This window comes from Seriola dumerili, unplaced genomic scaffold (genome assembly GCF_002260705.1).
Source record: "Seriola dumerili isolate Sdu_G_001 unplaced genomic scaffold, Sdu_1.0 BDQW01000102.1, whole genome shotgun sequence".
Lineage (NCBI taxonomy): Eukaryota > Metazoa > Chordata > Actinopteri > Carangiformes > Carangidae > Seriola > Seriola dumerili.
The window spans coordinates 883324-910724 of NW_019174357.1; the positions used below are offsets into that span (position 1 = coordinate 883324).

Below are 27401 nucleotides of genomic sequence, written 5' to 3' on the forward strand. Positions count from 1 at the left end.
ATATTTTATGAGCTATATTCATAAGTAATGAGTAACTACAGCTACCATTTAAATGAATGAAAAAGTAGACTACATTATTTCTCTCTGAAGTGTAGCAGACTAGAAGTAAGTAGCCTAGCAGATAATGTAAATGATGAAGTACTTATAGACCTATAGTACTGAATATTTTAACTACAGTCCACCGCTGATTGTAATGTTCTAATTTAAGTCCCTCTAAAATAAATCACCCACAACAAAAGTCACTGAAAGTGAAAAAATTAGTATTCTTTTTTACGAGGCGGACCTGAACGCGTCGCAGGATTGTAGCCTACTTGGAAGCTGGCGGGTTGGGCCAGACTCCAATGAATTTGCACAGACCTACCGACAGACCAACCGACCGAGGGAGGGAGCGGAGGAAAGTCCGACGCAGACATACGGGGTTAATCTCTAGAAACAGAGCGGTAAACCGACTCAAAGTCTGACAAGAGAAGTTCTGTTTTTTTTGCTGAAGCCACCCTTCTCCTCGGCTTCACCTCTTTCGCTCGTAGAAACAAATGTGGGATAGTGATTTGAGTTGACAAGCCCGCTCCACTACTGTATCTCCTCTCTGCCCCCTCCTACCCCTCCTCCTCTCCCGCTCCACACAACCAGGAAATCGTCGAGGTGTGCTTCTTTATCCCGCTGGTGGCTACCCCGTTTGCGGGTGTAGATGCGCTTTTTTTGTCGCCGATTTTTCTCGTTTTTTTATTTCACCGGTTTGACTTTTAAAGCCGGGCTTCAGCTCTGAAGTCAGCCAAACTTGCCTACGAGGAGAGGATCTCCACTCTGGCAGAACAATGAGGTGGGTAAAGCGGCACAAATCCCTTCACCTTCATTGTGTTTCCCGGCTACATTTTGGTGTTTTCGGCTACTAGTTTCACAAAGGCGACTGGTAAATGCTGACCCTGAAACACCTCTCTGGGGGCTGCCGGTTAGTTTATTTGCCCCCTTCCCTTGTTTCTAACACATAAAATCGCATTTCTCACCCAGAAATAACTCCCCGCCTGTGGCTGTTGTAGTGGTGTTTGAACCACAGGGGCACACATGAGACTTTGAAGCAGGTTTTTGTGACCTTTGCAAGTGATTAACTCGATAGTGTGTGTATCAAAAAGTATTGTTGTGCGCTGGTGGTAATGAAAGCCTAGTCGTACCTGGTACAAATGTGGCTGCCTTACAGAAAATTTTCACAAGTTGGGATAGTTCAGCAGGTCAGATGACAACAACATACTTTTGTATCTGTTTGAAACACTCCATGTTGATTCTTTTGTTTTGCTTGTTTGGCTACAGTGGCTAAATATTATTCTGCATGTGCCCAAACCAAAACACAATTATACAAAAATAAGTACGATATATTAACAACACTGTGTTTATAACTAAGGTTTGAGGTGAGAGTAATAGTGTCTTTACTCAAAGGCACTTAAGCAGGGTGAATTCTGCCCTATGGGCTGCACAATAACCACTTGGCCACCCTGCTGCTGCAAATGCATGTGCTGTTTATATCATGTCATGCATTCCACAGACAACACTTTAAACTCACCCCCTCTCCTACTATTTTTCTCCCTCTGGGAGTGCAGAGGTTTGCACCGAGAACAAAATTGTTCTGTGGAAATTTCATGTCTACGAATTCCACATCCTGTCACAGCCTGTGCAGTTGGCAATTACATGCTTTGAAGCCACCGCTGCTGGTTGGAGCTTCTCTAGCCTGATTTCTTTTAAAATTCTTTTTCCTCCTTCCTTCACATTTAAACAGAGTAGCACTCCAATTGTGTCAAGGGCCAACTTTGTAATTTTAGAGCTTGACAAATGTGTGTTTCATTATGGACCATGAGATGAAGTATGGTGGTGCAACGCTGATAACCTGTGTGACTAGTTCTTTATCTGAATCTTACTGCGCTGCCCTTTCTGTAATAATATATCTCAGCTCAGGCACATGGGTTGGTCTGAGTTTTGTATTTGTTTTGCACATACTTCTGCACGGTAACTTTGATTACAACAGTAACAAGAGGCACTTGAGCTGCCTGAATTCCGGCCACAGTCGTGCATTAAACATACCCTGCTAATGAGGCCATTAATTAAACTAATGCAACAATTAGCAAAGACTACTATGATAACATACTTTACATAATACATAGGCAGGTTGCTATGGAAGAAATGGCATCTGTTTTCTCATTGTACCTCTTTAGTATACCTGTGGTGTAAGAATTATTGTCAGACACAAACATACTTATCACCATGACAGCACGCTGTTCTGCTGCTATAGTGCATAATAAAATTATTACACATCATAGAATAAGATAAGCAAACTGCTTTATTGTCAAATTGCTCAGCTACATTCAGAAAACACTTCTCCATCCATAAACCACAGCAGCAATTATATGGCACCAAAAACAAGTAATGTAAACATTAAAGTGGAGAGCGTTTATGTCTGCATTCAAATTTCATCCTGCCCCTGTCTCTCGGCAGTCATTAGGTAGCATCTGACTACCTTACTCTAAATGGATATTGCTCCTGCTGGGCCCTCCATTGTGGCCTAAACAGTTCATGTCACCTTGTATAATAGGTGAAGACTGGAATGCAGCTCCACTCATGTTCATTGTCATTTCTCCCTGTGGAATGTAAATGTTGACACAGAAGTGCAGTCAGTTGGTCAAAAGTTCAACAGTTTGACCCAGTTGAGAAAATGGCTCAGTAACGAATCCCAACTTTAAGCTGCCTTTACATTTGCAGTCGGTAGAAACCAAAGCGTCATCTCCACTGACCACTTTGAGCGCTCGTCTGTTGGTTCATATCCTTGGGTTATAAGGTACCCGAAGTGCATCCATCTGCCTTATGATTCACTGCTGTTTTACAGAGAGGTGACTCCCATCTCCCAATGTGACTCACTGACTGGGTCTCTGTGATTAAAAGACCTGTCATATCTGACACCAGCAGTATAGCTGCCTCGGGGGGTCAAGTATTAAAGCACATGATGTGAGCATACACACACAGACAGGTGTAATGCATCTGCTTAACACGCTCTTTGCAGTCTAAGGAGTTCCCTGTGCTCAGTTTAGAAGCTCTACATGCCTGGAAGCGACGCCAAACTTGGCTACTTCACTGTTCTCCTCACACTCCTGCATGAGGCTTATTATTGATCAGCCTTAAAAGCAAGGAAATGGCCTCCCCCTCAGTCTCCTTTGTGTCTCGGCTCCAGCTGTTTTCTGCCTAGGCAGTAACTTGAGAGGAATGCAGCTCTAACAGTGATCTTTACCAGTTTTGCTGTCATATCTTCTTCCTCTAATGTTCTACTTCTTGACCTCATGTCCCAACAGGCCAGTAGCTGTTATTTAAGGAATTTAGCAATATTATTGCGTCTGTCCATGTAAGGATAACAAGATGAAACTCATTGGTGTTGCGATAGCTGCATGTTCATGCTGTGTTATTGTGTAATGTTCATAACACTGTTCGTCTGGTGTGATCAGATGCTGGTTTTTCATGTCTCCACTTGTTCTTCTAATCTCTTGCACAATTTTTTTTGTTCTCCTTTGAAGTCTGATGTCAGTGGCAGAAGCTAAGTAGACTTTCAGCTTGTGTGCAATGACTGTTACTCCCTAAAATCTATTTTAAAATTCAAAATATCAAGCAAAAAAATACTTTACTTACTGTCCTACATACTGTACTTTAGTATTCGTTCAATTTGGACTTTAACGTTGACATTTTTTGGTTAGAGCTCTGTAAAACTGCATTGATCTTAAACAGACTGGCAAATTGGTGTACCCAAATAGATAGGACACATTCTGCATGCCTGAAATTGTCACACTTTTTATGGTGAACATAAGCAGCCTTTCTAATTTATTTTTCAACCAAACCCCTCGTAATATCCACACTTAACACCCGCCTCCCAGAAGCAATAACAATTTGAGGTAATTGGGGTGTGCTTGTGGGAACTCTTATCTGTAATGGATTAAGAATAATGGGTTTATTTCATGCGTCATAAAGAGTTGCATGTTGATGTGCACTTCAGGATACTCCTCAGTGCATTGCCGCGCAGTTGATGTGACGGTGTGTCCAAATGATCACAAAGCCCATGTGCTTCCTCACTCCATGCGCTCCATTATTAAAATGGTTCTGCCTTGTGAGTTTGTCTCTCACAACACCCAATCACTGCTACCCCCTCCCCTGAAACAATTATACCCCTCTTGGTCCTCCCACTTCTCATACTCATAAATAGGCCATTATGCCAGCCTGCCTCTTGGATTAGACGCTGTGCTACAGGAGTTGCTCAACATACAAAACCTTCCATTGTCTACTTGGTGACAAATCCAGTTTCCTTGGTGGTGGCCGATGTTTTTCCTTCTTTAATTGTGCCTCTAGGCTGTTATGTTCTCTCTGTATGGTATTGTTTCTTCTGTGATCACTTATTTTTAACATAACCTTTACCCTAACTACCGTGTTGGATGTGTTTCATCCATATTAAGCAGTGTTCAATGAGCTTGCTGTTTTGAAACTCGTGTTGAATCTTTTTGTCACAGGAAGTGGCAAAAACTGTGTAAATCGCTTGCAGTGAATAATGTGGATGCTTCTTCTTCTGTCATGCAAGTTCATCAATATATATATTGTGATATAGAGAAAATGGAATCAATCAAAATCAGGCAAATATGTCAACAATTCTCTTGTTCCAGCTTCTCACATGATTGGATTAGCTGCTTTTCTGTTTTGTATCTTTGTAAATTAAAATTATGGTGGGCATTTTTCACTCTTATCACTTTATAAACTAAACAATGAATGGATTCTTTTAAATAAATAATTGATAGATGGTTGAAAATCGAATTAATTCTTAGCTACTGTGATATAAATTTTCCAGAGACTCAAATGAGAACCTTCTCATAGATGAAATTACCAGAAGGGGCTGAGACTGCACATGGTTAATTAAGTAAATGGCATACATGACAAGTCATATTGTTATGAGAAGTAAGGATTAGGATAAGCAGTCCTCATTGATTTGCCTAATACATCCAGAAATATTAAAGTGATACTTACCTTGATCTAAATCATCTCGGGGTATATCTTGTCATTTCACGCATCCCTGCTAATAAGTAATGTAGGTCCTCATGGCTGTTGCTGGAAACACATTATGCTGGATAAACATACATGGCCTGAAGCATAGGAAATTGTCTTTGTTAGTTCTCATCAATTCATAGAGTTCAGTTACAAGCAGAATGTATTGATCTGACACTCGGACTGAATCGTTTCACTTCATTCATTCAACCGGACAGTGTCCTCATTTTTGCCGATTTCATGCTGGGATTGAGCAGCTTTTTTATAATCGATGACTCATTTTAGTCACTTTTTAAGCAAAAACACCAAACCAATTCAGTTTCCAGCCTCTCAAATGTGTGGATCTGATGCTTTCTTTGTCGTATAATGACAATAAACTCAATATCTTTACATGTTATGCATTTATTCTAATAAAACAAACTATATGAATACATCAATTTGGACTGAGAGAAGGTATAATTGGCATTTTTCATGTCTTTCTAAAATGTTGTATACTAAACTATTAAGTAAATAATCAAGAAAAAAAATCTGAACAAATCAGAAACATGTATCTGTCCCGCCGACGTCAGTCTCTGGTCATGGAAGCTGATAGTGGTCGCTAGGAGCAGTTATCTTAACATTTTAGATTTAAGATTTTTTCTATCTGTTAGTGAGGTGAGTGGATCTGTGCAGCTTCTTGATCTCACCTTGCTTGTTGCCAATTTTCTACCCATTTTTCTGATGCTATTTTTCATTGATGTAGCGAAGTAGTCAGCAAAAAATGAGTCTTCATTCCATCTACAAACCTCTGATTAGACAGTTGTTTCCCTAACCAGTGGAAATAGCCTCAGTGGACACAACACCAGACATGTATGAATAGCTGAAAAATGTATGTGCATTAAGTTTCTGTATTCAAGCTTTTTTGACTTCTCTTCTGGGAAAGATCAAGTCATCATCAGTGTGAAATCGAGCAGAGTCCTAGAGTAGACAAAATGAAGTTAAAGGCACATCTGTGGTCTTTTCAGCAGTAGCCAGACGAGAGTGACATCATCCCAGATGATGGAGAGCCTGGGTCTAACATCGTAGTGAAACCAAAGCTTGCTGTGTGGAGAAATGCTGTAGTGATATATTGTATGGTCAGCACAACTAATGGGCACAGAGATACATTGGGTTCATAAAGGGGTCCACTGCTTAATGGAGTGTAATGGATGCCAGTTAGTATAAAAACTGCTTTATGTTGTCAGCCATCTTAAAGATTCCTAGTACTCAGGTCCTCAGATCTTAACTTCACTTATTGGGATAATGGTGACTGCTGATACGCAAAGGCTGTATGAGATAAAACAGTAACTGCTTTACTGATTTGTTGTACGACAGTTTCCTTACATTATCATTAGGCACCACTTATACTGTGGGTCATAATGAAGGATATTATTGCCTCAGTAGAGTTTGATCAGATATGAGATAAAGGTTTATTACTTAATAGAGAAAGACTGGCTTGAAAGGAGAACTTGTTTTTAACTCTTCTGTTGAAGACAGCCATTTTTTGCATGGTTGATTTTTTTTTTTTTTTTTTTTTTTTGCTTGCATGAATAGCGATGCACATAATCTTGTTTACAGAAACAGTTTTTCCTGTCCTGGATGCTCCATGGAGCTCACAGCATTTCCCTTTTTGGCCTTTTTGAGTCTGAGCAGCAGTCTGCTCTTTCTGACTGGTACAAGTTCAGTTTAGGCCCTGGGTTTGGAGGTCAACTGAGTAGTCTGAAGAGGACTATCTTTTCATTCAAGATTGTTTTCCTCACCTGACAGTCATGGGTGAATACTGGCCTGAATGTTTCTTTGTGCTGTTTTGTTTGTACACAGTTTTCAGCCAGCAACAGACCAAACATGGATTGGACAGTTTATACAGTGCCCCCCATAATGTTTGAGACAAAAACACAATTTCCATGTCGTGTCCCTCTCTTCCACAGTTTAAATTTTCAAATCAAACCATTCAGACCTGATTAAAGTGCATATTCCAGACTTTAATTTAAGGGTATTTGCATACATTTTGGTTTCACCATATTGAAATTACAACCCCTTTTTTTGCACCTTTTTTTTTAAACTTCAGGGCACTGTAATGTTTTGGACATTTGGCTTCACAGGTGTTTGTGATTACACAGGTGTGTTCCATTGCTTCATTAGTGCAGGCACGTAGGCTTGCTTCTAAGCTCTCTGCAGTCTGTAGTTGTCATTGTTCAACATGAGGACAAGAGCTGTGCTAATGAAAGTCAGAGAAGCCTTTTATGAGGCTGAAAAACAAAAGCAAAACCATTAGAGACATCAGATAAACCTTAGCATTACCAAAATCAACTGTGTGGAATATCAAGAAGAAAGAACGAACTGGTGAGCTGGTTAATCTTCCTGATAGCTCAAGAAATGGACAAAAAATGGAAAGCTCTGGAATGGCCAAGTCAGTCACCCAATTTAAATCCAATCGTCCATGCGTTCTATATGGTGAAGAGTAAAGTTAAGGGGACCACCCCCAGAAACAAGCAAGGGCTGAAGATGGCTGCATTACAGGCTTGGCAGAGCATCACCAGAGAAGATACTCAGCACCCGGTGATGTCTATGAATTGCAGACTTCAAGCACTCATTGTATGCAAGGGATATGCAACAAAGCACTAAACATGACTGCTTTAATAAATCCACCATTGCTATGTACCAAACATTATGGTGCCCTGAAATGAGAGTGTTCTAATTTCAACATGGTGAAACTGAAATGTATGCAAATAGCCTCAGAGTAAGAAATGTGCACTTTAATCATGTCTGAATGGTTTGATTTAAGAAATTTTAAACTGTGGAGCAGAGGGACGTATCAAGGAAACTGTGCAATAGATGCAAAGTGAGGATGCTTTCAAAAATAATGCCAATAGTTTATATTCGTCAGTTAACTTCATACAAAGTGCAGTAAACACAAAAAACCTAAATATCAATATTTGGTGTGACCACCCTTTGGCCTTAACGCAGCACCAGTACACTCGGTGTCTCAGTGTCTTCTGTCTCTTCATGTAATCCCAGACTGACTCCATGATGTTGAGATCAGGGCTCTGTGGGGGTCACACCATCTGTTGCGGGACTCCTACTTCTCGTCACCGAAGATAATTCTTTATGACTGTGAATGTATGTTTGGGCTTGTTGTCATGGTGCTGAATGAATTTGGGACCAATCAGATACCTCCCTGATGGTACTGCAGGATGGATAAGAATCTCAACATCAGGGCTAGAACTAAAGATTATTTTCATTATTGATCAATCTGCAGATTATTTTCTCAATTAACTGGTTAATTGTTCCATCTATAAAATGACAGAAAATAGATGAAATTCCTGAAGGAGATGTAAACAAATTGCTTATTTTATTTGACCCGCTGTCCAAAACCCAAAATATTCAGTTTACTGTCATATATATAACAAAGAAAAGCAGCAAATCTTTACCTTTGAGAAACTGGGACCAGTCAATGTTTGGCAGTTTTGCTTGTGAAATGACACGATTATTTCATTATCAAAGTAGTATCTCATTAATTTTCTAACCGCAGGAGCACTACTAAACATCTCAAGTGCCTCAGACCTTTTGACAGTACTTTATGTCCACCTTTTTCCTTGTTTACTGTTTGGGTTGTGCAAATAATTAGCTTAGGCTTTTACAGTTATCAAGTAACAGGCGTCAGTGGACAAAGCTTCCACATGTGATGAGAAAAAATTAATTGTGGAGGTCTTTATTGCACACTCTATATTACACTTTGTTTTCTATCATAAACTTGGTGTCCTGCTCATAGCCGGACGATTAGCTTTGTTGTCGTGCGTCGTACTGTAGGTGGGTTTTAGAAAGAGGAAACGCAGTGCAGAGTGGATGGAGTGTAAGCCGGCGAAAAATTGGCAGGGCCAGTGGGAGGATTATCTAAGTAGCCACTATCTGCAAAGCAGGCTAACCTAAGGTCAAAGTCTACGCACTCCTGCCTCAATATCAATGAGAAACAGGAAATGTGATTAAGGTGTTGCCTTCTCTTTCCTCCTTTTCTCAACTTTGTCTTTGCCCAACATTTGGGCTCAGAGTTGAGTGAAGACATCCTTTCTTCAGTGCAAAGGGAAAGAGTGTTACAAGTCAGGGCAACTGAGAGTTTTTCTCTGTAAATTTTTCTTCTCTAGAGAGAAAAGCACGTCTGCCTCCTCCTTGGCCTGAGTCAAAGAGGATGTGCTCCAACCTGTAAAAGGAATTGAGCTCAGTGAGGAGGACAGAGGTGAGATGGTTCCAAATATGGGCATTAAGTGTGCCAGTCGTGTCCCCCCCCACCCCCCCCCCCCCCCCCCCCACACACACACACACACACACACACACACACACACACACACAAAACTGCCCTACACTGCCTCAGAAGCAGGAAAGAATTCATCTCAACTCTTGAAGTGGTCAACAAAATGAAAGTTTGTCCATTCAACTTTTCCACAATCCTCAATAGATGATGCCAGGCAAAGGATGAGTAAGCACTCAAAGAATGCTGAGGGCTTTTCTCAGTAGAGGAGTTTTAGCTGGAGACGACTGACTGTATTCAGACAAAAATATTGAGAAGAAAACTTTGACAATAACCGATATAGCCTGGGTGCATGTTTCTGTGTGGCTGACTCGTGAAGTCAGAAAGCTGTAGCCTACAGCAAGTGTGTGTGTGTCAATTTGTGTGCTTTTAGCAGCATGCTAGGACCTGTGTGAGAAGAAACAGGCATGAAGAAAAGGACAAAGAAAGAGGGAGTGAAGTTAGCAGAAAGGAGGGCTAGCTACTTTTCCAGCCCTCTCCTTAGTCTAAAGTTTTTTTTCAGTTTTTATTAAACCTTTACTAAAATGGCAGGATGATTATAGGGAATCTGCTTGCTTTCCAAAAAGTCTTTTTCCTTTTTAAAATTCATTGTATTACATAGAGAATGTATTCAACTTCATCCTCTGAGAGGCTGTGGCGAAGTCATGTTGGTTCTGCTTTAATTTCCTGTTTTAGGTCATGGCACTTTTGTTAAATGTTGCATATTTCAGCATGAGAAAACTTTTCTGTTTGCTTCATATTCGACAACTTCCATGGGAATCCTCAGAAATAATTAGCATTTATGTTTAGATTGCTCTACTTGTTTGTGTTCTCCATCCACCTCATATTTGAAGAAAATAGGCTGCACCAATGAGAAGTTTATTCTCTGGTCTGTTCGTTGAGCTACATATTAACATTTATGGGGCAGCCGTCTCTCACAACAGGACCTGCCCTTTGCAGTTTGAAAGCTTATCTAGCACCTACGGATGCAGTCAGTGATAGTCATTGAATAATGACGTGGGAAACATGCTGTTTTCATGAGATGAATGTGGTTTAGAGGTTAATTCCAGTGTCATGTGGCCCAGCTGAACATCACTGACAGCCGTATACATGGCCCTGAGGGTGGTATGAGGACAGCATGCTGTCAGATGACCGTGAGCAGGCTATTGTGTGGGCTGCCCATGTCCGAGTCAGCATCAGAGGTCAAGTACTTCATCACCATCATGACCCCAGTTCAGTGTTTGTAATGATGCAGCAGTATACTAACAGGCTTTTTCTTTTTTTTCCTTTTTTTTTTTTATGCAAACCTTCGTTAATCCGTAAAACCCTTATTTCAAATGATAATTCAGTCTCTTGCAAAAAGAAAATGTACCAATATCACACTTGATTGACCATGCAGCCGAGGATTCCGGGCATTGTACACAGAGGAGCATTCACATACTAGCACATGCTGAGTTTTCTCATGTTATCTCTTTGCAACTACAGTAACTTCCTTTTTTCACTTCTGTATGGTCGTGTGTGTCTCTCTGGAACTGAACTTTTCTAGCTTTGTCACAGGTCAAACACTCAGGTGCTGTGGTGGAAACAGGAAGTTTAACTCTTAATTTTATGAATGAGTTATCACAATAAATGGATCCACTCATTAAATCTTATGAACTCGAGGTTTCATTTCCTGAAATCAAGAGAAAGAGGGGGAAAAAAAAAAAAAAAAAGTAATTTCAGTTTCTCAGTAAATAATTTTCATTTGACTATAATATTAAAAAACACACAGCAATTCACCTGTAAACTAAGACTGGAAAAACATGTATAAAATTTTTAACTTATGCACATCATAGAGGGGTATTTAAATTGATGTTTTTTTTTTCACAATATCAATATTTTTCAAAATGTATTGTGTATGTAATGTGGTCTCTATTGATGTCAAGGAGAATGAGGAAGTGGTTTTGTTACACAGTATTAAGTGACTTATTGTCATTTTCTGTCTGGTTCTAGTGATGACGTTTTAACGGCACAAGTAATGAGTCACTGTTTGCGCATTTAATGTGCAACACGGCCACCTACAGTCTACTAATCATCTTATGTTTCATATTTGACTTTGAGTTGGTGTGAATCAATTCACAAGGCTGTGAAAAAAAACATTCCACTACTGATGAGCTGCATAGCTATTATTGTTTGTAATGTATTGCAGTAGCTTGTCATATGTTTTGCATGAGTTACTGCCTCAGTGGTCTTTGCTGCCTGATTACCACACAGAAAGACACTTATTCCTGAAGGCAAGAATAGCTCAAAAAGCCTGAACATCATTAAAAAATGATAGTTGGCTGGAGTTGTGAGGACAAAAAAAAAAAAGCCTTTTCATATAGTGGTGTTATGAACTCCAAGAGGAGAAAGAAGCCTGGTGAATAAGGAGGGACAGAGCCAGAGACAAGTGGTATTACTCTACTTAGTGTCTAGACAACGCTGTGTAACTTCAGTCTGTCTTGTCTCAGCCTCATGACTGTATCTGTATGTCGTGTGTCATTGTGTTTAGTGAAACTATGTCATGAATGCACACTAAAAATACACAATTATATGAAATGTGGAATTTATTTGTACTGAGTTATTATTTATATATATATATACACACACTATTATGTGAAACAGATCTATGCAGGGATGCCATCAAGAGACATCTCTGCAGCTCTTATACTTGGTTAAATTGTTTGTTTGATTTGGACTGAAAGGAAGCAGAGCAAGCAGTCAAGAGTGGCAGATGAGTGTGGTGGGAGGGTCAGGTAAGAGGAGGAGGAGGAGGAGGGAAAAGACAGAGCCACTGGGCTTGACTGTACTTGCCAGCACATTTGGGGAAAAGCTCTGAGAGCACAGCCTTATACAGACATTTCCAAGAGAGCATGTGCCCCAGCCCGTGCATTGCGGTTTCCTGTTAACCCCTCACTGACCAAAGAACCACAGAGCGATGAGGAACTCACCCTGGCTGTAATAATGATGACTGAAGACAGACTGGGTTCCCTTTTTGAGTGCGTTTCTAGGTATACAAGTGATTTGCATTTCATCCTGCTGGTCATTTTCATGTGCTGAAGTGATGTAGTCCTTTGCCTGAGGTGTTTTAAAGGATGGTGACTCAAATCCCTCCCAGAGCATCAGCCAGTGACCTATTTGTGCTTAATAGAAAACCTCTTAAGTCAACCGGTCACTTAGTTAGCTTAGATCCACAGTCAGGGTCAGTGTCCTCACCAGAGGACTGGTGGTCTTTGTCCGAGGAAGGACAGGAACAGATTGTTTATGGCCGTGCCTGTCATCATTTATTCCAGTACTAAAACACAGTGCAGTCAAACCTAGGTGTGAGTCTTCTGCCGCAGGTTAGACCCAGTGGGCCGGGTCAACACATGGACACAAATGTTTGCAGGTTGACAGGTGTGTGGGTGTGTGCAAGTCCCTTTCTTTATACGCGTGTGCCGCACGCTTTTAGAGTTTCAGTGTCCGTGGTTCTATCAATAATGCAGTTGCTCACTCTCAATCTCACTCCTGAGCCCTTGCTTTCTCTGCCATTAAATATGCATCCATTTCCCAGGCCGGAGTCTCTGTCCCCTCCCACTTCCCATAAGCCCTCTCTGCCAAACACATCAACGGCATGCTTGATGCAGATGAAATCAGCGGATGCTACAACGCATGCAGTACCAGTCATAGGTGGTTTTCACCTGCTTGATGTGACCAATGGGCAGGCTTGTGCCTGCTGAAGGTTTTGAGGCCACAGTAAAAGTTTTGACCTTTGCCAGTGTACCTTATCTCCCTTGTAAAAACCCTTCCTTTATAAGCTGTTTTCAAAATGTTGTTCAGTTAGTTCCCTCTGTGTAGTCTTAGTTCCCTTTCATTCCTGCTCATTCGCTAAAAAAAATGCATTACGTACAGACAGACAGACATTTTATAGAAAGGCCCTCTGAAAATAGTTTTTAAAAGAATTTTGACTGAGATATTCTGTATACTAAGTGGGACATTGATTTTGCATTGAACTTGAAAATGAACTTGTTAGTGCTATTTGGTGGACAAATTATGTGGTGGCACTACTCTAAATGATCTTAAGCATATCTTTGCCAGGTCTGTGATTTTTGTCAGCTGATGTGTGCACAGATGCAATAGATCTGCAGTAAGCTAATATCCCCAGTATATTTGCCTGACCAATTTGTTAGTCTACCTCCATTTAGTGTAGACTGATCCACCTCTTTACAGCATAAATACAACATACACCATCAGGAACCTCAGAGTCTGAAAAATGAAAAACTAACTTCTATTGCTGAGGTTCCTCTGTCAACCAGTTTAATCCCAAATGTCACCACTATTTCTTTGTTACTAATTTTTTCTAGTAGTGGTCCTGTCTCACTTGTCACTATTAACCTGTTCATTGTCTAAGGTGAGATCTGACCTAGTTACAGGTCCCTCAAATGATGGGTTTTCTGCCTGAAAGTTTCTCCTGAAATGAGGAATGTTCTAATTTGACGATTTAAAAATTCAGACACACAAATTAGCTGATCTTGTTAGATACATAGCTATATATGCACCTATATAATATAGGTAACGTGCAAGACATCTGCAAAAATCTCTCTAGCCATGGAGCAGAGGAGAGAACGTAACCATGAAAATCTGGACTAACATTCACCATGGGCACTATTATAATATGACGTGTGCCAAAAAAACACAATCACAGGAAGATGTTTGAAGTTTATGTAATACATTTTTCTGTGACTGACACCCAAAGCTATCTGATATGTTGTGAAATTGTAACCTGCCTCTGTTTGTTACACAGACAGATTACAGTTCAGTTTAAGAAGTCACTCACTGTTTCTAACAGGAATCCTAAACACCTCATCATTCATCAAAACTTACATATTTCCTTATTATTCTCTCATTCATTTGGCCTCATTGTCAGCAGTGAAACAAAAATATAATTTCCAATTAATATACACTCAATTTAAATGTTATCAACTTGTAGGAAAATATAGGGTGTGTATTTGTTTGTGTGTGCACATTGATTGTTCAGGCTGTGGCAGTCCTTATTAGGCAGTGCTGGCAGCAGGAAGTAGGTTGTGGCTTTGGTGCTGTGTCACAGGAAGCAGCAGATTGTATCATGGGTAGGACAGATGGAGGGAGAGGTGGAGGAGATGGATTAGGGGACTATAGGGAGAGCATGGGGGAGTAAATAAGGAGAGGAGGGGGTAGGAATGGTTAAAAAATTTGAATTGACAAGCCACCCCAGCCACCTTTTGTTCCTCTGTGTCCTCCATCAACTGTACTCACTATTAAATGTATTTATTATATGTTTGGTTTTTCCAAAGTTACCTTGTTTTTTTTTTTTTTGGTGGGACACATGCATGAACATTATCTGTTTAGATTTCAAGGCTGATCAGTGCAATAATAAATTGTAAACAAATGTTAACATATTTTATAACCTTAATTTATCTATTTCAAGTCAGAATATGTAACATGTAGTGGGCCCTGGATAGATAAATGAATGATATGACTGATTTAGTTAAATGTTATCCAGATTACTTTACTCTTATTCCAGTTTGTATATGTATGGGCTATGGCATTCTTTTCTCCAAAGAAACTGATCTGCAGATCTCAGCGTCTCGCATGCAAACATGCGCGCACTCTGCAGGCTCTAGCACTGCTAACTAAACTAGACATTCCTGAATGTGTTGTTACCTGTGCGTATTCTGCCTGAGTGTAACTATAAATAAATGTTTTGTCACTGATCTCAAAGCACATGTGGGTGTTTTTTTTCTTCTTACAAAGTGAGCTGAAGTTGAGGTTGATGTGGAGCAGGTGGAAGATTCCAGAGCCTTGCTTTGCCTCTTTGGCGGAGTTTGGCACAACTTCCTGTCTTTGTCAGGCTCCATTGTTGTCTCGCCTCCCCATCTTGTTTGGGATCAAACTAATCTCTTTCTCTTTTCACATCAACACTTTGCTGCTTTCTTTCTCTTGGTCTTTCACTTCCTACCTCATGTATATGTGTCAAAACATGGTGTTTTCTCTTTGCTACTCTTATCCTCGTCTTTGTAAAGGCAGGAAACACTTGAATTACTGTCATGATATCTCCAGAAAGTTTGATGTACTTCTCTGACTGACATCTTGTCAGAAACTTCACCATCAGCAAAACACAAAACATCTATTATTTGCTGTGTCATAATACTGTATGTTAGCATCCTGTATCTTGATAACGTGGGTTAGACGAGATGAAGCCCGACTAGTCTCAGATCTGGCTCTCATCTCTAAAATGGTTTGTTTATAATGGAGTGTGTTTTGATCCGTTTGTCCATCCGGTGTCTCCAGTTCCTCCTCACCTCCCCTTGTGTTTGCCTCTTCCCTTCCAGCTGCAGTCCACACCACATACCATCATTTGATAGTATTTCAAACTGGTAAAATAATGATAATGAATATATCTTATGTCCAGATTAAAGATAAAAAAACAAAAAAAACAGGTTTTACATTATATTATTTAGCTTGTAATATGATGTGTCATTTGTCATTAAATTATGTATTGTGATAGTAAAATAGCTGTATTTTATACTTACACATGAGTGTAAAGTTGTTGGATTCACCGAAGTTGAAGTTAAAGAACATTACATGACATTACTTGTCACACATGGCACAGGCAAAATGGATAAGAAACATGAGTCTTTGTCAGCATCTCACAGATATATCCACAAATATCTATTCAATCTCAGGGCTGTCGCCAGAAAAAATATACCAAATCTCTGTGGTAACGGCCACCAAGATTGCTTGATCATTCATTTGTTGACTGAGTGTGCAGTCACTATCACAAACCTATGTGGTTATATTTTTGTGGCTATACTTGCATCTCGCAGTTGCCAGTAGTCTCTGCTCTGAGATGCAAGCTTTATGCTGCAAGTAGATATGTTGTCTTGTGCAGGCGTGGACAAGCACGGGAAATGATGCACCCTTTAAAGCCTTTATACATATAATGTGATTTTTGTTGGTGCTGTTTTTGGTAAAATACAGACTCAAATCTTACTTTAACTGACTGCATCCTGAGCGAGATCCTTGTACACTGAAGGAAATTGATGTAGTCTCTTTCCGTCTCTCTTCCAGTGAGTCCAGTATTTGCCAGGCTCGGGCCACTGTGATGATCTATGACGATGGCAATAAGAAGTGGCTTCCGGCGGGCGCTGGAGCCCAGACCTTCAGCAGAGTCCAGATCTATCACAACCCCTCCAACAATGCCTTCAGGATAGTGGGACGCAAGATGCAGACAGACCAGCAGGTAAATCTGCCAGCTCTGGGCATGCTGTGTGTCTGACAGACTGTGTGTGTTTTGAGTGTGTGTGTGTGTCTGAGTGACTTTGCCTCTGGAAGTGTGAGTGTATGTGGTTGTCTGTACCTCATTCATCTGTCTCTGTCAGGCGGCCCGTGGGCGTCTGTGGACTCCTATGGGTGTATGAGTAAGCTCGTAGGTGTGAGACAGTCTATCTTTGTATGTTCCCATTCATCCACATTATCACTAGCTATTTGATACTATGCACTAGGGCTTGGTGATTATATTGAGAATATTTACTGCATACACTGTAATTTTATCAGTTATATTATTGTCAATCGCTCTATAGTTTTATTGCTTTTTATGTGCATTCATGGTCAATTATTTACTTTGATGCATTGCTTATTATAACTGTGTCAGGAGACTAAATGTCTTGCCAGTACAGAGTTCAGGCTGTGGCCTGCTGTACATTTACAACAGAGTTCAGTTTCAGCAGGGCCAAGAAGGCATCACCTTTACAGGCCTGTTTCAATTCATTTGATCATAATTTAGGAAGTTGGGAGAGTGAGAGAGGTTAAGGCGTGTCCCTCCCTTGCTGAAATTTCTTAAAATGACAGTACGCTTGTATGGTTTTGTCAGCACTGGTTGTTACTCCCACTGTTTTGTGCTTTGGGAATGAAAGAACATATAAATAATAGCTCTATAGATGTTCTAGAAGAAGCTGGAAGACACAAACAACTACTCTGATTGTGTACAACTTGCTGTGATAATTTCAAGTGTTGGGCATTTTTAACTTTACAGTAATTTGCAGCCATTTAGCCAATACCTGGTTTCATAGAGTTCTGCCTTGTTGTCATTTACATCACTGGGGAAAAAAAACAGATTACAGTAATTTGAATTTAAGATTATGTTTTCATTATTTTTTGGTACTGGTCTCAAGAATATTGAGATTGTTATCAAGAAAAAATACATTTGAAAAGCCGTTTTCTGAAAAAATACATGGATATCAAGATGTATATAGTATAATATAATTAAAATATCAAGATAATATTTTTAGTCATATTCCCCTTGAATTAGCAATGGTCTTAAGGATGTACACACATTGCTTAACCCCTCATATGGACTAGCAGCGGATACAGATTAAGACACACAAGCTGAACATTTGTGGAACATGTAGTTTTAAATTTGGGCACGATGTTGGCATTAATGGAAAGGAAAACCAAGATGGTTTCCTTGGTGTTATCTTCAGATTATGACTCACTAGTTCTCAGCAGATAAAGGTGGGCAGGTTCTAAATTAAAGAGCTGGGTAAACTGAGTTTGGGTGGGTCTATTGTTGACTACCCTCCTCCTCTCCCTGCTGCATCAGCGTCTCTCTCCTTCTTTAAACATTCACGACTCTAAAGTGTTCCCCAGAGACTGGTCTTAAAGTGGATGATGTTTCCTGCGAGATAGTTAGCCTGTTCAGACATTTCCTGTGACAATTTAGGGAAAAGCCTGATACCCAATAAGGACCCTATATTTGTGTCTGATGAAGACTTGGTTTAGGATGTTGGGGAATGAGAGCAGCATGAAGCTGATGAGAGAGAATGTAGGGTGGCTGTATTTCCCTCTACGTCCATGTTCTCCCCTTTTCCTCCTGTTCTTATTGTCTGCATATAGAGTAACTTTTTGATGATATTATGCTTGTCTCTTCAATTTCTTTTACGCATCCTGGTGTGACTGGATGATTAAACTTCACTGAAAACACAAGTGGAACCGTGGCATTAAGGTCTTTCTGCAGGCGTTCAGGCTTTTTGAACATGTTGCTTTCTTTCACTTCAAAAAGATGCCAAAGCTCCTCCTTTTATCCTGATTTTTTAAATGTGCTTCTGGTTACATCCTCAGTATTTTTGTGGAGAATTTAGTAATATCAGTCTGCAGTGGCAGCTGAACTTGCTATCCTCTCTTTTCAGTGCATGTTGATCGCTCCGATATTCACCCTGACAGGGTCTCCTCTCCTCCTGTCTGCTCTGTGGAATCCAGAGGCTGTTAAACAAATAGTGAAATGGTGCGTCAGCACATTCAAGCAACGCTCAAATCCAGAACATTTTTTTTTCTTCCCGGTTCATAGGCTTCACGCCACCTGCTGGGTGGAATACAAACTAGGATAATTTATGCTCAAGCAGGGATGTGGGTTTTTTTAGGTAGTTTTAAATCGTTTTTCCAGTTTTTCTAGTGAGGGATCCACCTCCTGGGGGTTTTTTTTGGAGGGTATTTATTCTAAACTTCTGACCAGCAGTTTTTGGTTCGGTTTAATATTTTCAAATCTGATCTTTAGAACTGTCATCATTTGTGTGAATAAAGACAAAAAGCCACAGGAGCACTCATCCCAAAAGGATCCCTGTATTGACCATCTGTCCCCTTCCTTCCCCAGGTGGTTATAAATTGTCCAATTGTGAGAGGTCTCAAGTATAATCAGGCCACACCCAATTTCCACCAGTGGCGGGATGCCCGGCAGGTGTGGGGGCTCAACTTTGGCAGCAAGGAGGATGCTACTCTATTTGCCAATTGCATGGCTCACGCTCTGGAGGTGCTCAACTCCATGGCAGACGCAGGTAAATGAGTTCTCATTAGATTCCCTGTCACATCAACATTCGTAGCTATGTCATGGATTTTGCTGTTTGGTCACCACAGATTGGGCCTCATTCATCAAAAACTTTCTACATACAGATTTATCTTATGCACAAATTAGGAACTTTTTGGTATCTATCTATCTATCTATCTATCTATCTATCTATCTATCTATCTATCTATCTATCTATCTATCTATCTATCTATCTCTCTCTCTCTCTCTCTCTCTCTCTCTCTCTCTCTCTCTCTCTCTCTCTCTCTCTCTCTCTCTCTCTCTCTCTTTCTTTCTTGAGCATTTAATTATGACACATTTCCTGGAAAGTGCGTCCAATCTTACTCACCAAGACTTTCACATGAGAAAAACAAACAAATGGTCTGAGAAAATAAGAGGACATGATGCATTAGCAAGGCCCATCCTGTTGTGTCTATGTGAAAAATGTGCTGTATTTTGTCTTTTAAAAAGTACTGTGCTGTGTCTTTGCTGGGTCTCGCTGTTACACAAGATTGGTACCTTTTTTCCCATGCAGTTGAATTTTTTCACTCAGATCATATACAACAATAGTTTTCTAAGGTAATATAAACCTCTACTCCCTCTCTATTACTGATGTCCTCTCATATTGACTGTTGATCATACGACTTGTTGATATTCTGCCCAGATCCATGTCTCATCTTATTGCAGTGTTTTCTGCATAATTAAAACCCTTCTTTGCAAAAATGTGATTGTAACTAGCTGTACCAATTGTTGTGTGGTACTTTTAATTTATTTTTCATAGTTTATCTATTTTATCCCAACCTTCTGAGTCTTTGATTCTGTTTGTTTACACCATGCTGGCAATTTATTTAAATCTGATCCTGCTTTGCTCTTGAACCATGAACGAAATGGAGAAAATACTGTACTCCAATAGCCTTGGTACAATGTGGCAAACCCAGTGCAATGAAGGACCATGAAATGCTGTAGCTGTGGGCTCAGTAGCCTAATGGTTAAGGCACATATCTGCATAACTGCAATGTCCATGGTTCAAATCCCTGCCAGGGGATTTGACCCATGGCCGGGGGACTCTTGTTGCATGTCATACCCCTGTCTGTATCTCTACTACTGATTTCAAATGCAGGTAAAAAAAAAAAATCTTAAAAAAAGACTATAAAATGCCTTAAAGGTCTGGTCCTTGGTTGGGCACACCACACATTTATGTTCCTCTGTCACATCATGGCTGTCTACACAGTCCTCAGATTATATACACTGAAATGCATGTATAGAGAAGATAATGTTTAGCAATAAAAGCACATAAATTGAGAGGTTGTTTGAAAGCGGTTAAACCCATTTACAATAATTTCTAATCCCTTGTTCTTTAATTTTTTTTTTGTATTAAGGATATTTCCTCTGTTGTGTTTTGGCAGGCTATGCAACCCTCCCACGCCCGGTGTCAAATGGTCCGTCTCCAGAAGAGCTTGAACAACAGCGGAGGTACCTTCAGGCATCCTCTAAATGAAATGCTTCCAACCTGTATTTTTACTTATTTTAATTCTAATGACCCCCTAGCCACATGCTTTTGTGAGTCCTCTTGGATGTCCTGTGGACCAGAGAAAAGCAATGTCAGCAATTGTTTAACAAGTAGATTTTCTTTGGAAGCAAGTGGTTTTACCATTTAGACAACTTGGCTGTTCTGTGAGGCCGTGTGAAGTTTACATTCCCAGCAGGAGCAAACTATCCTCTGGGTTTAGTTGCATAACAATCAATAGCAAGTCAAGCTGTCTTGGCTTTGCAGTAGTCCTGTTGGCACGGTTTTGCACACACGCATATGTAGAGGATTTGATGGCATTAGCCTGACACAGCTAAACCCTCAGCCAGCCCCTGTATGTTAAAGGTTAAAAAGGCAGCGAGGCAGACACTTCCCAGATCAACCCCACCTTCTCCCCATCCATCTATCTGTTCCTCCAGCATTCAGAACTGCTGCGGTGACACCACGCATGCCTGCATAGACTAGGTATTAACCTTTTAATCTTATTTAGACTAAAAGGTAATATGTTGCACAGTCAGGCAGGCTTTGTGATTGGTCCGAGGGACTGTCTGTCAAGTTACTAGCTGCTGCTGACATACTGTGGCTGAGGGAGCCATTAAAACCTTTGAAATCCGGCATAGATAATGGTGTTAGCAGAAATTTTTTGCATGAATGCTTTTAGTTCCGATGACAGTACTCATTAGTATTACATTGTTGTAAGAAAATCAAGAAAAATGAGACCTGATCTGGCCTACCCATTTCCTGAGCTCACTCGCCTAAGCTTTAAATCACAGCGACTCTTGACTTTTTGTGTGTATGATTGCGCTCATATGTGTAGACCTGTGCTAATTTGAGTGGGTGCATGAGTACATTGTATGTGTGATGTTCTGTATACAGCTGTTGTGAGTGGCAGATGTGTTGGGGGAGAGGCGAGGGAGCAGTAGTGAACAGAAGCAGCTCGAATTAGGCCACCATGTCCAGCTGTGGACTTTTCAGTAGTAGGCTAATCAGAAGCCATGAATTTCAACTCTCATCTTTTTTTGTATCAAAGTTGGCATATTGAATACAAATCCTGATTTTTATCTCTCCACACAAACACCAAATACTCCATTTAATTAGACAGAATTCTTCGAAAACAATGGCTGCATAAATGATCCAATAAACTGCGGGACTTTTTACACATTCAATTGGGGATGGCTACAAGAGCATGTTCAAACCTATTTGTCGCTGACAGATATGTTTCTTTGTACACAGGTTGGAGCAGCAGAGGTCGGAACAGCAGGAACGGGAACGACAGGAGAGAGAAAGACAAGAGCGGGAGCGGCAGGAAAGAGAGAGACAGGACAGAGAAAGACAAGCGGCTGCAGGTCAGGAAACACCTGGGCTGGTCAACATAACTGCACTTAACTACAATACAGTCCAGCTTAACAGTTCCTCATATGTCACTGAGTCCTTTTTGTTTGTCTTTTTTCTTAAGGTACGCACACGGTGTGTGAGAAATAAAATGTTGTCAAAATCTGTTGGACTGTATGATAAAACTTTTCAGACAAGTCAGATGATTCATGGTGCTATGATGTAAATAGAATAAATGTATATGCAACAACCAAACACAAGCCTGGAGCGTTAAGTGTTTTGGATTGGACCTCTGTTTTGGATTGTGAACCAAGTATTTCATCACCTTTTGCCTATGACTTTACTTTTGTGTGGGACCTATTCTTTCTAAGCTACATGACAGTGCACCTGCATCACACTGACACTGATGGTGTCTATCTTTTTTTTCTTCTTTTTTTCTTTTTTTTTTTTTAGTCCCTATTCCTCCAGCTCCACCGTTGGCCCCTGGAGGCCCTGCTCCACCACCGGCCCCTCCTCCACCCCCTGGGCTGCCTCCAGCCGCTGGCATCCCTCCGCCACCAGGACCACCCCCCTCCGGACCTCCGCCAGCCCCGCCCCTGCCAGCTGCAGGAGGAGGAGGTGGCCTTGGTGGTGGGGGAATTGGAGGTGGTGGGGGATTGGCAGCTGCCCTAGCAGGAGCTAAACTCCGCAAAACATCTAAGGTGTGTATGTAACAAAACCTCTGATAGCCCTGTGACCTTGTTGCTGCTTTTAGAGTCAAGTTTAAGATAATGTACAACCATTGAATCCATTATGTGCTTTCCTAATTATGCAAATGGTGTTCTGCTGCTGTACTGATACAATAGTTGTCCCTACATGAGGGAGCTATTATACCTGCAGTCGTGCGTCCGTGTCTATTGAGTCACCATGCCCACAGTGTCTGCCTGACTCTTTTTTGCTATTTGCTGCCCTCAGCAGGAGGACACAGGCTCTGCAGCTCCAATAGGCAGAGGTGACCCCAGCCGCAGCAGCAACTCCTCTATTGGAGGAGGAGGAGGAGGGGGAGGTGGAGGCGGTCTGATGGGTGAGATGAGTGCCATCTTGGCACGAAGGTGGGTAACACCACAAGTTTTCAGTCACATAAAATATCCATTGCACACATTCTAAAAATAGACAATGAGGGTTACTGTATTCCATCTTTCATAGTGTTTATGTTTATGTTTATGTTTTAATTTTCTCATATATCCCATTTCTCCTTTGACGAATAATCATATTTAAAATTCATAATATTCTGTGAATAACTAACTCTTCAAACTGGTCTATTCAACTGTACATGACAGTATAAGTTAAGCTGATCCTTTTTTATACCAGGAGGAAAGCTGCAGACACTGGAGAGAAGCCACCTGTGAAGCCACAAGATAATGTAAGAGTCTGCTTTTAGTCACAATATTAAAAAATAAATAAATAAAAATCCTAAACAAATAATCTGTTTATATATGGTACAAAACACTGTAGATGATGGATAGTTTAAAGTATAGACACATTTTGAGGGTGACTCACACTTAACAGATGGTCTCGCTCTTTCTTCACAGGATGATTCAGAGCCTCAAGGTCAAAGCGGTGAGAAGTGAACACTTTCATCTGTGGCATGCCACCTACATTCATCCAGATATTCATTTTACATAATCTACAAATGAATGTTAATAACTCGTGTTTTTATGCATCCTCCCTCTCAGACACCCTGAGAAGACCTTGGGAAAAATCGTCTATGACCAGGTAATCCTGCATTCACTTATTTCTGTGCCGCCATCGTCAGTAAATCTGTAACCCCCTGGTGTTTGGCGTCTCATGTTTGAACTCATCCTAAGAGTAGTTCTCCATCAGTGTGTGTGAGTGTGTGAGCTTTTGTGAACACGTATGCTTGTGGACAAATGTGCTTTTTGTGTGTGACTGTCTTCCATTTCCATTCTAAGAGCAGAGTGTGTGTGTCTCACTAACAGGAATAACTCCATCGCCAAGAACATGGACTCCACTCCCTCATTGTCCCAAGGTTCCAGGTATACATGCTGTCCCGTTCACTCGTGACCTTAGTTCCCCTTGCTCTTCTTTTCTCTTCAGTTTAGCGCAGCATTACTGCAATCTACGTACTGAGGTAGCATATGTTACAGTTGATGGCACCCTCTAATGGATCACAGAATGGCATGCACCTGAGGGACTTGCAGGTGTACTAGCTGAGTGTTATCTCTGAAAACTGAATAAGAAGATAAACCTGACAGTGTGATTAATGTTTATTTTTACATGTCACTTCTGAGTGCTGGAGTTGGTGCTGTCCTCTTGTGGTAAACATTCAGATGGCTTAGTTTGTCTTGTCTATATATTGTAGTTGAGACATGTGGTGGTTAAAAGGTGGATAAGCTCAACTGGTGGATATATGTCTGCAAATATGCCAGCTAGGTTTATTTTAATCTATACCAGTGGTATAGATTGGAATTGAAATTGAATTGAAAGGTGGGTTAATGGGCTTAGATACGGCAACCCTCATTGCATCTCTGGGTGTGTGTACATTTCTGTACCTTTCTCTTCACTGTTCCTTCAACCCTCTGCTACCATTGTGATGAGCTTGATTGACAGTTGCCCGTTCAACGCAATCCCATGGACCTTCTTGGCTTTTTATGGACCACAGAAACATAAAATAATTGTCTATATTTGTCTGTCTTGTTGTCTTCTTACAGGGTGAAGCCAGCGAGCAACAGTAATGATGCAGGTGGAATGGATGACTCAGATTTAGAGAAAATGAAACAGGTGAATTTCTCATCAATGCAAAAGAGCTGAACCTGAATGAGGGCGATTACATGCACACCCACACCAGGAAAAAAAACATTAAGACCAGTGCAGTGCTTGCTCTTTCAGTAGAGTTAAAATAAGAAAGCAATGCTTCCAAAATAAGGTCGGGGGAAGGGAGATATCTCATTACCCACCTGCTGCTGTATGCTGATGTATACACAGATTTACAGAAAGCAGGTTACTGCAGTGTATGTAAACACATTCTTCAATAACCAGCGTAACCTGGTTTCTATGAGTAACCTGGTTGCTAAAGTACATGTAAGCACACCAAGTGTTAAAAGTACCATGTCACCATGACTAACATCGTTTTCCAATCAATGTTTCTGCAGGAGATCCTCGAGGAGGTGCGGAAAGAACTACAAAAAGTCAAGGAGGAAATTATTGGAGGTGAGATTATGTACCCTTAAAATAATTTTTTAAAATTTAATTTTGCTTCAATATACAGTACTTCAACTTATAATTGTTTGTGTCTCCTCTCTTCTTTCACAGCCTTTATTCAGGAGCTGCAAAAGAGAAGCACATAGTTCTGCTGAGTGTCAGGTGTAATGGAGGGATGTGATAGATGGAGGTGGCTGAGGCCCGTTGGGACTGCTCCTCCACTGCACCCTCCCATGTAGCCCAGGGATTTCTCTTTTTCACCTACACATTTTCTCTTTATCTCTCTCTTTCTCTTACACAAACACACATGAGCATACTTGCTTATGTGTACAACATGCATATTCACTTCATGTAAATGGTAACCCAGGGAACCTCCTCACGTCGCCATCTGGCACTTTTGATGATCACTCACTAATATTGCAGCGGTGATCCCATCTATCCCATCTCTCCCCTGTTCATTCATCCCGTCCCCTCGTGTCCTCTATGTGCTCTATTCATCGGAACAAATTCAGAGCACATAGCTACAGCCACAGTTGCTCTTCCAGTTCGTCATTGTGTAGACTCATCATAACCCTCTTTTCTGCAGAAATCCTGCTACTTGTGTCTTCTCCCTTCTGCTATCAGACACACCATTTACTGATAGAGCAGTCTTCAGTATTCAGGGACAACTTATCAAATTTTTTACTGTAATAGCAAGATGCTGGCATGCTGGGATCCTTGTTTCTCTTGTTCTCAGTTGACAAATTATTGTTCAACCTCAAACACTGCTACAGATGGTTCAGCTCAGACATCCTCTAGCAGTTTATTGCCTCTGATGGTAGTTAGAGGGTGGAGTAAACAACAATAATCGAGGATGGATCAGAAGCCCCACCTCCCTGACTACTGCAGTGTCTCTCCATCAAGTGGACTTTGAGCTCCCGGCAATGGCTAAGAACCAAAACAGCACAACACAAGCCTTCACTGCTGCAAGATAGAGAAGTTAGAGGAAGAGGAGACAAGCAGAGGGAATCTGATGGACAACCTGAGTGCTGTGAAAGAGGAGTGCGTTGTAGTTTTATGATGTGTGAGAAATTTATTCTCTGCATTGCACTTGTTCCAGAGGAAGTGTGTCTGCGTGCCACACTGCCTTGACAGACTATTCCCTCTAACTCAAAATGAGATATTATTTGTTGGCCAGTGCAGTGGTCCCACACTGTGCTTCAGCTAGTCATTTTCTTCCATTCTAGCTATGTTTTCTAACTTTGAAACATGAAAATTGGCCGTGATGAGGTCAATTAATTTGGCCATGACCAACTGCCTTGAGGATAAATATATAGATACATAGATATATATATATATATATACACATATATATATATAAGGAAAAAAATATATTTGTTTTGAGGGAAAATGTTAGCAAAAATGAAAAGGTGTTTCTATTTTAATTGAAGTGACTGGTGAATGGGGATTTTGTTTTCCTTTTTTTTTTTTTTTTTTTCAATGATTGTTTTCTTATGAAATGTTATTTTGGGTTTACTGTTTCTTTTTTCTATTAGAATCTAGGCTTTTTACACTGAAATATTAAGAAAACAGCTTAGAGACACTGGATTAGAAATGCCTTTATAGTCGAATACAGCTGCTTCTTGAAATGCATCACTTTGTCTTGAGTCATCTTTTGTGTCCTGTTGTAAGATTTCTCTGAATTCTGAATTTTGAATTAAATTGGATTAACTGTGGGGTGTATCATGCAAACTTACAGACATTTGAGTTTGAGCTTTGTTTAGAAATGTAGTGAAATAGAAGAAAATATTACAATTGTTTAATTTTTAGAGATGTTTTCCACATTAGGTGGAAAATTTAAGCATATGTGGTTCATGACTGAATTGTACCTTCAACTGACTGCAGTCTTCACCATCATGTTAAATTAGACTTTATAATGGTATGGATTTTTGAAATTTTACCGTTTTTTGTAGGTATTTTCCAAATATTTGTTTGCTGAAGGGTTAATAGTTGGACTAAAGCTTTGAAAATATGCTGTCCGGGAATTTTTTTTTTTTAAAGGTAGTTTACTAATTTGTTACGGAACTGACGTACATGAGCGAATTATGAGTTGGTTTTATACAAATAGA

The 27401-nt window shown here is 40.4% G+C and overlaps 1 protein-coding gene across 3 annotated transcripts; it reads left to right on the top strand.

Annotated features, from left to right (window-relative positions):
* The first annotated feature begins 367 nt into the window (after positions 1-367).
* LOC111222556 (vasodilator-stimulated phosphoprotein-like) lies at positions 368-27028 on the top strand. 3 transcript variants are annotated; one of them, XM_022746328.1, is made up of 14 exons: positions 368-820; positions 16466-16637; positions 19044-19224; positions 20639-20705; positions 21994-22106; positions 22546-22793; positions 23047-23183; positions 23443-23494; positions 23664-23691; positions 23808-23847; positions 24072-24128; positions 24804-24873; positions 25245-25302; positions 25405-27028. In XM_022746328.1, exons 1-14 carry the CDS (start codon positions 816-818, stop codon positions 25437-25439), a joined length of 1263 nt encoding a protein of 420 aa, XP_022602049.1. In that variant the 5' UTR covers positions 368-815; the 3' UTR covers positions 25440-27028. The 3 variants fall into 3 exon arrangements, with proteins under 3 accessions (XP_022602049.1, XP_022602050.1, XP_022602051.1); XM_022746329.1 differs by having other exon boundaries at positions 23050-23183; XM_022746330.1 differs by lacking the exon at positions 24072-24128.
* The last annotated feature ends 373 nt before the right edge of the window (positions 27029-27401 follow it).

Excerpts from the sequence above, each read along its gene's own strand:
- LOC111222556 (XM_022746328.1), top strand. Across the intron at positions 22,107-22,545 it reads AGAAAGACAAGCGGCTGCAG|TCCCTATTCCTCCAGCTCCA; the intron begins GTCAGGAAACAC and ends TTTTTTTTTTAG. Across the intron at positions 23,848-24,071 it reads GAAAAATCGTCTATGACCAG|GAATAACTCCATCGCCAAGA; the intron begins GTAATCCTGCAT and ends TCTCACTAACAG.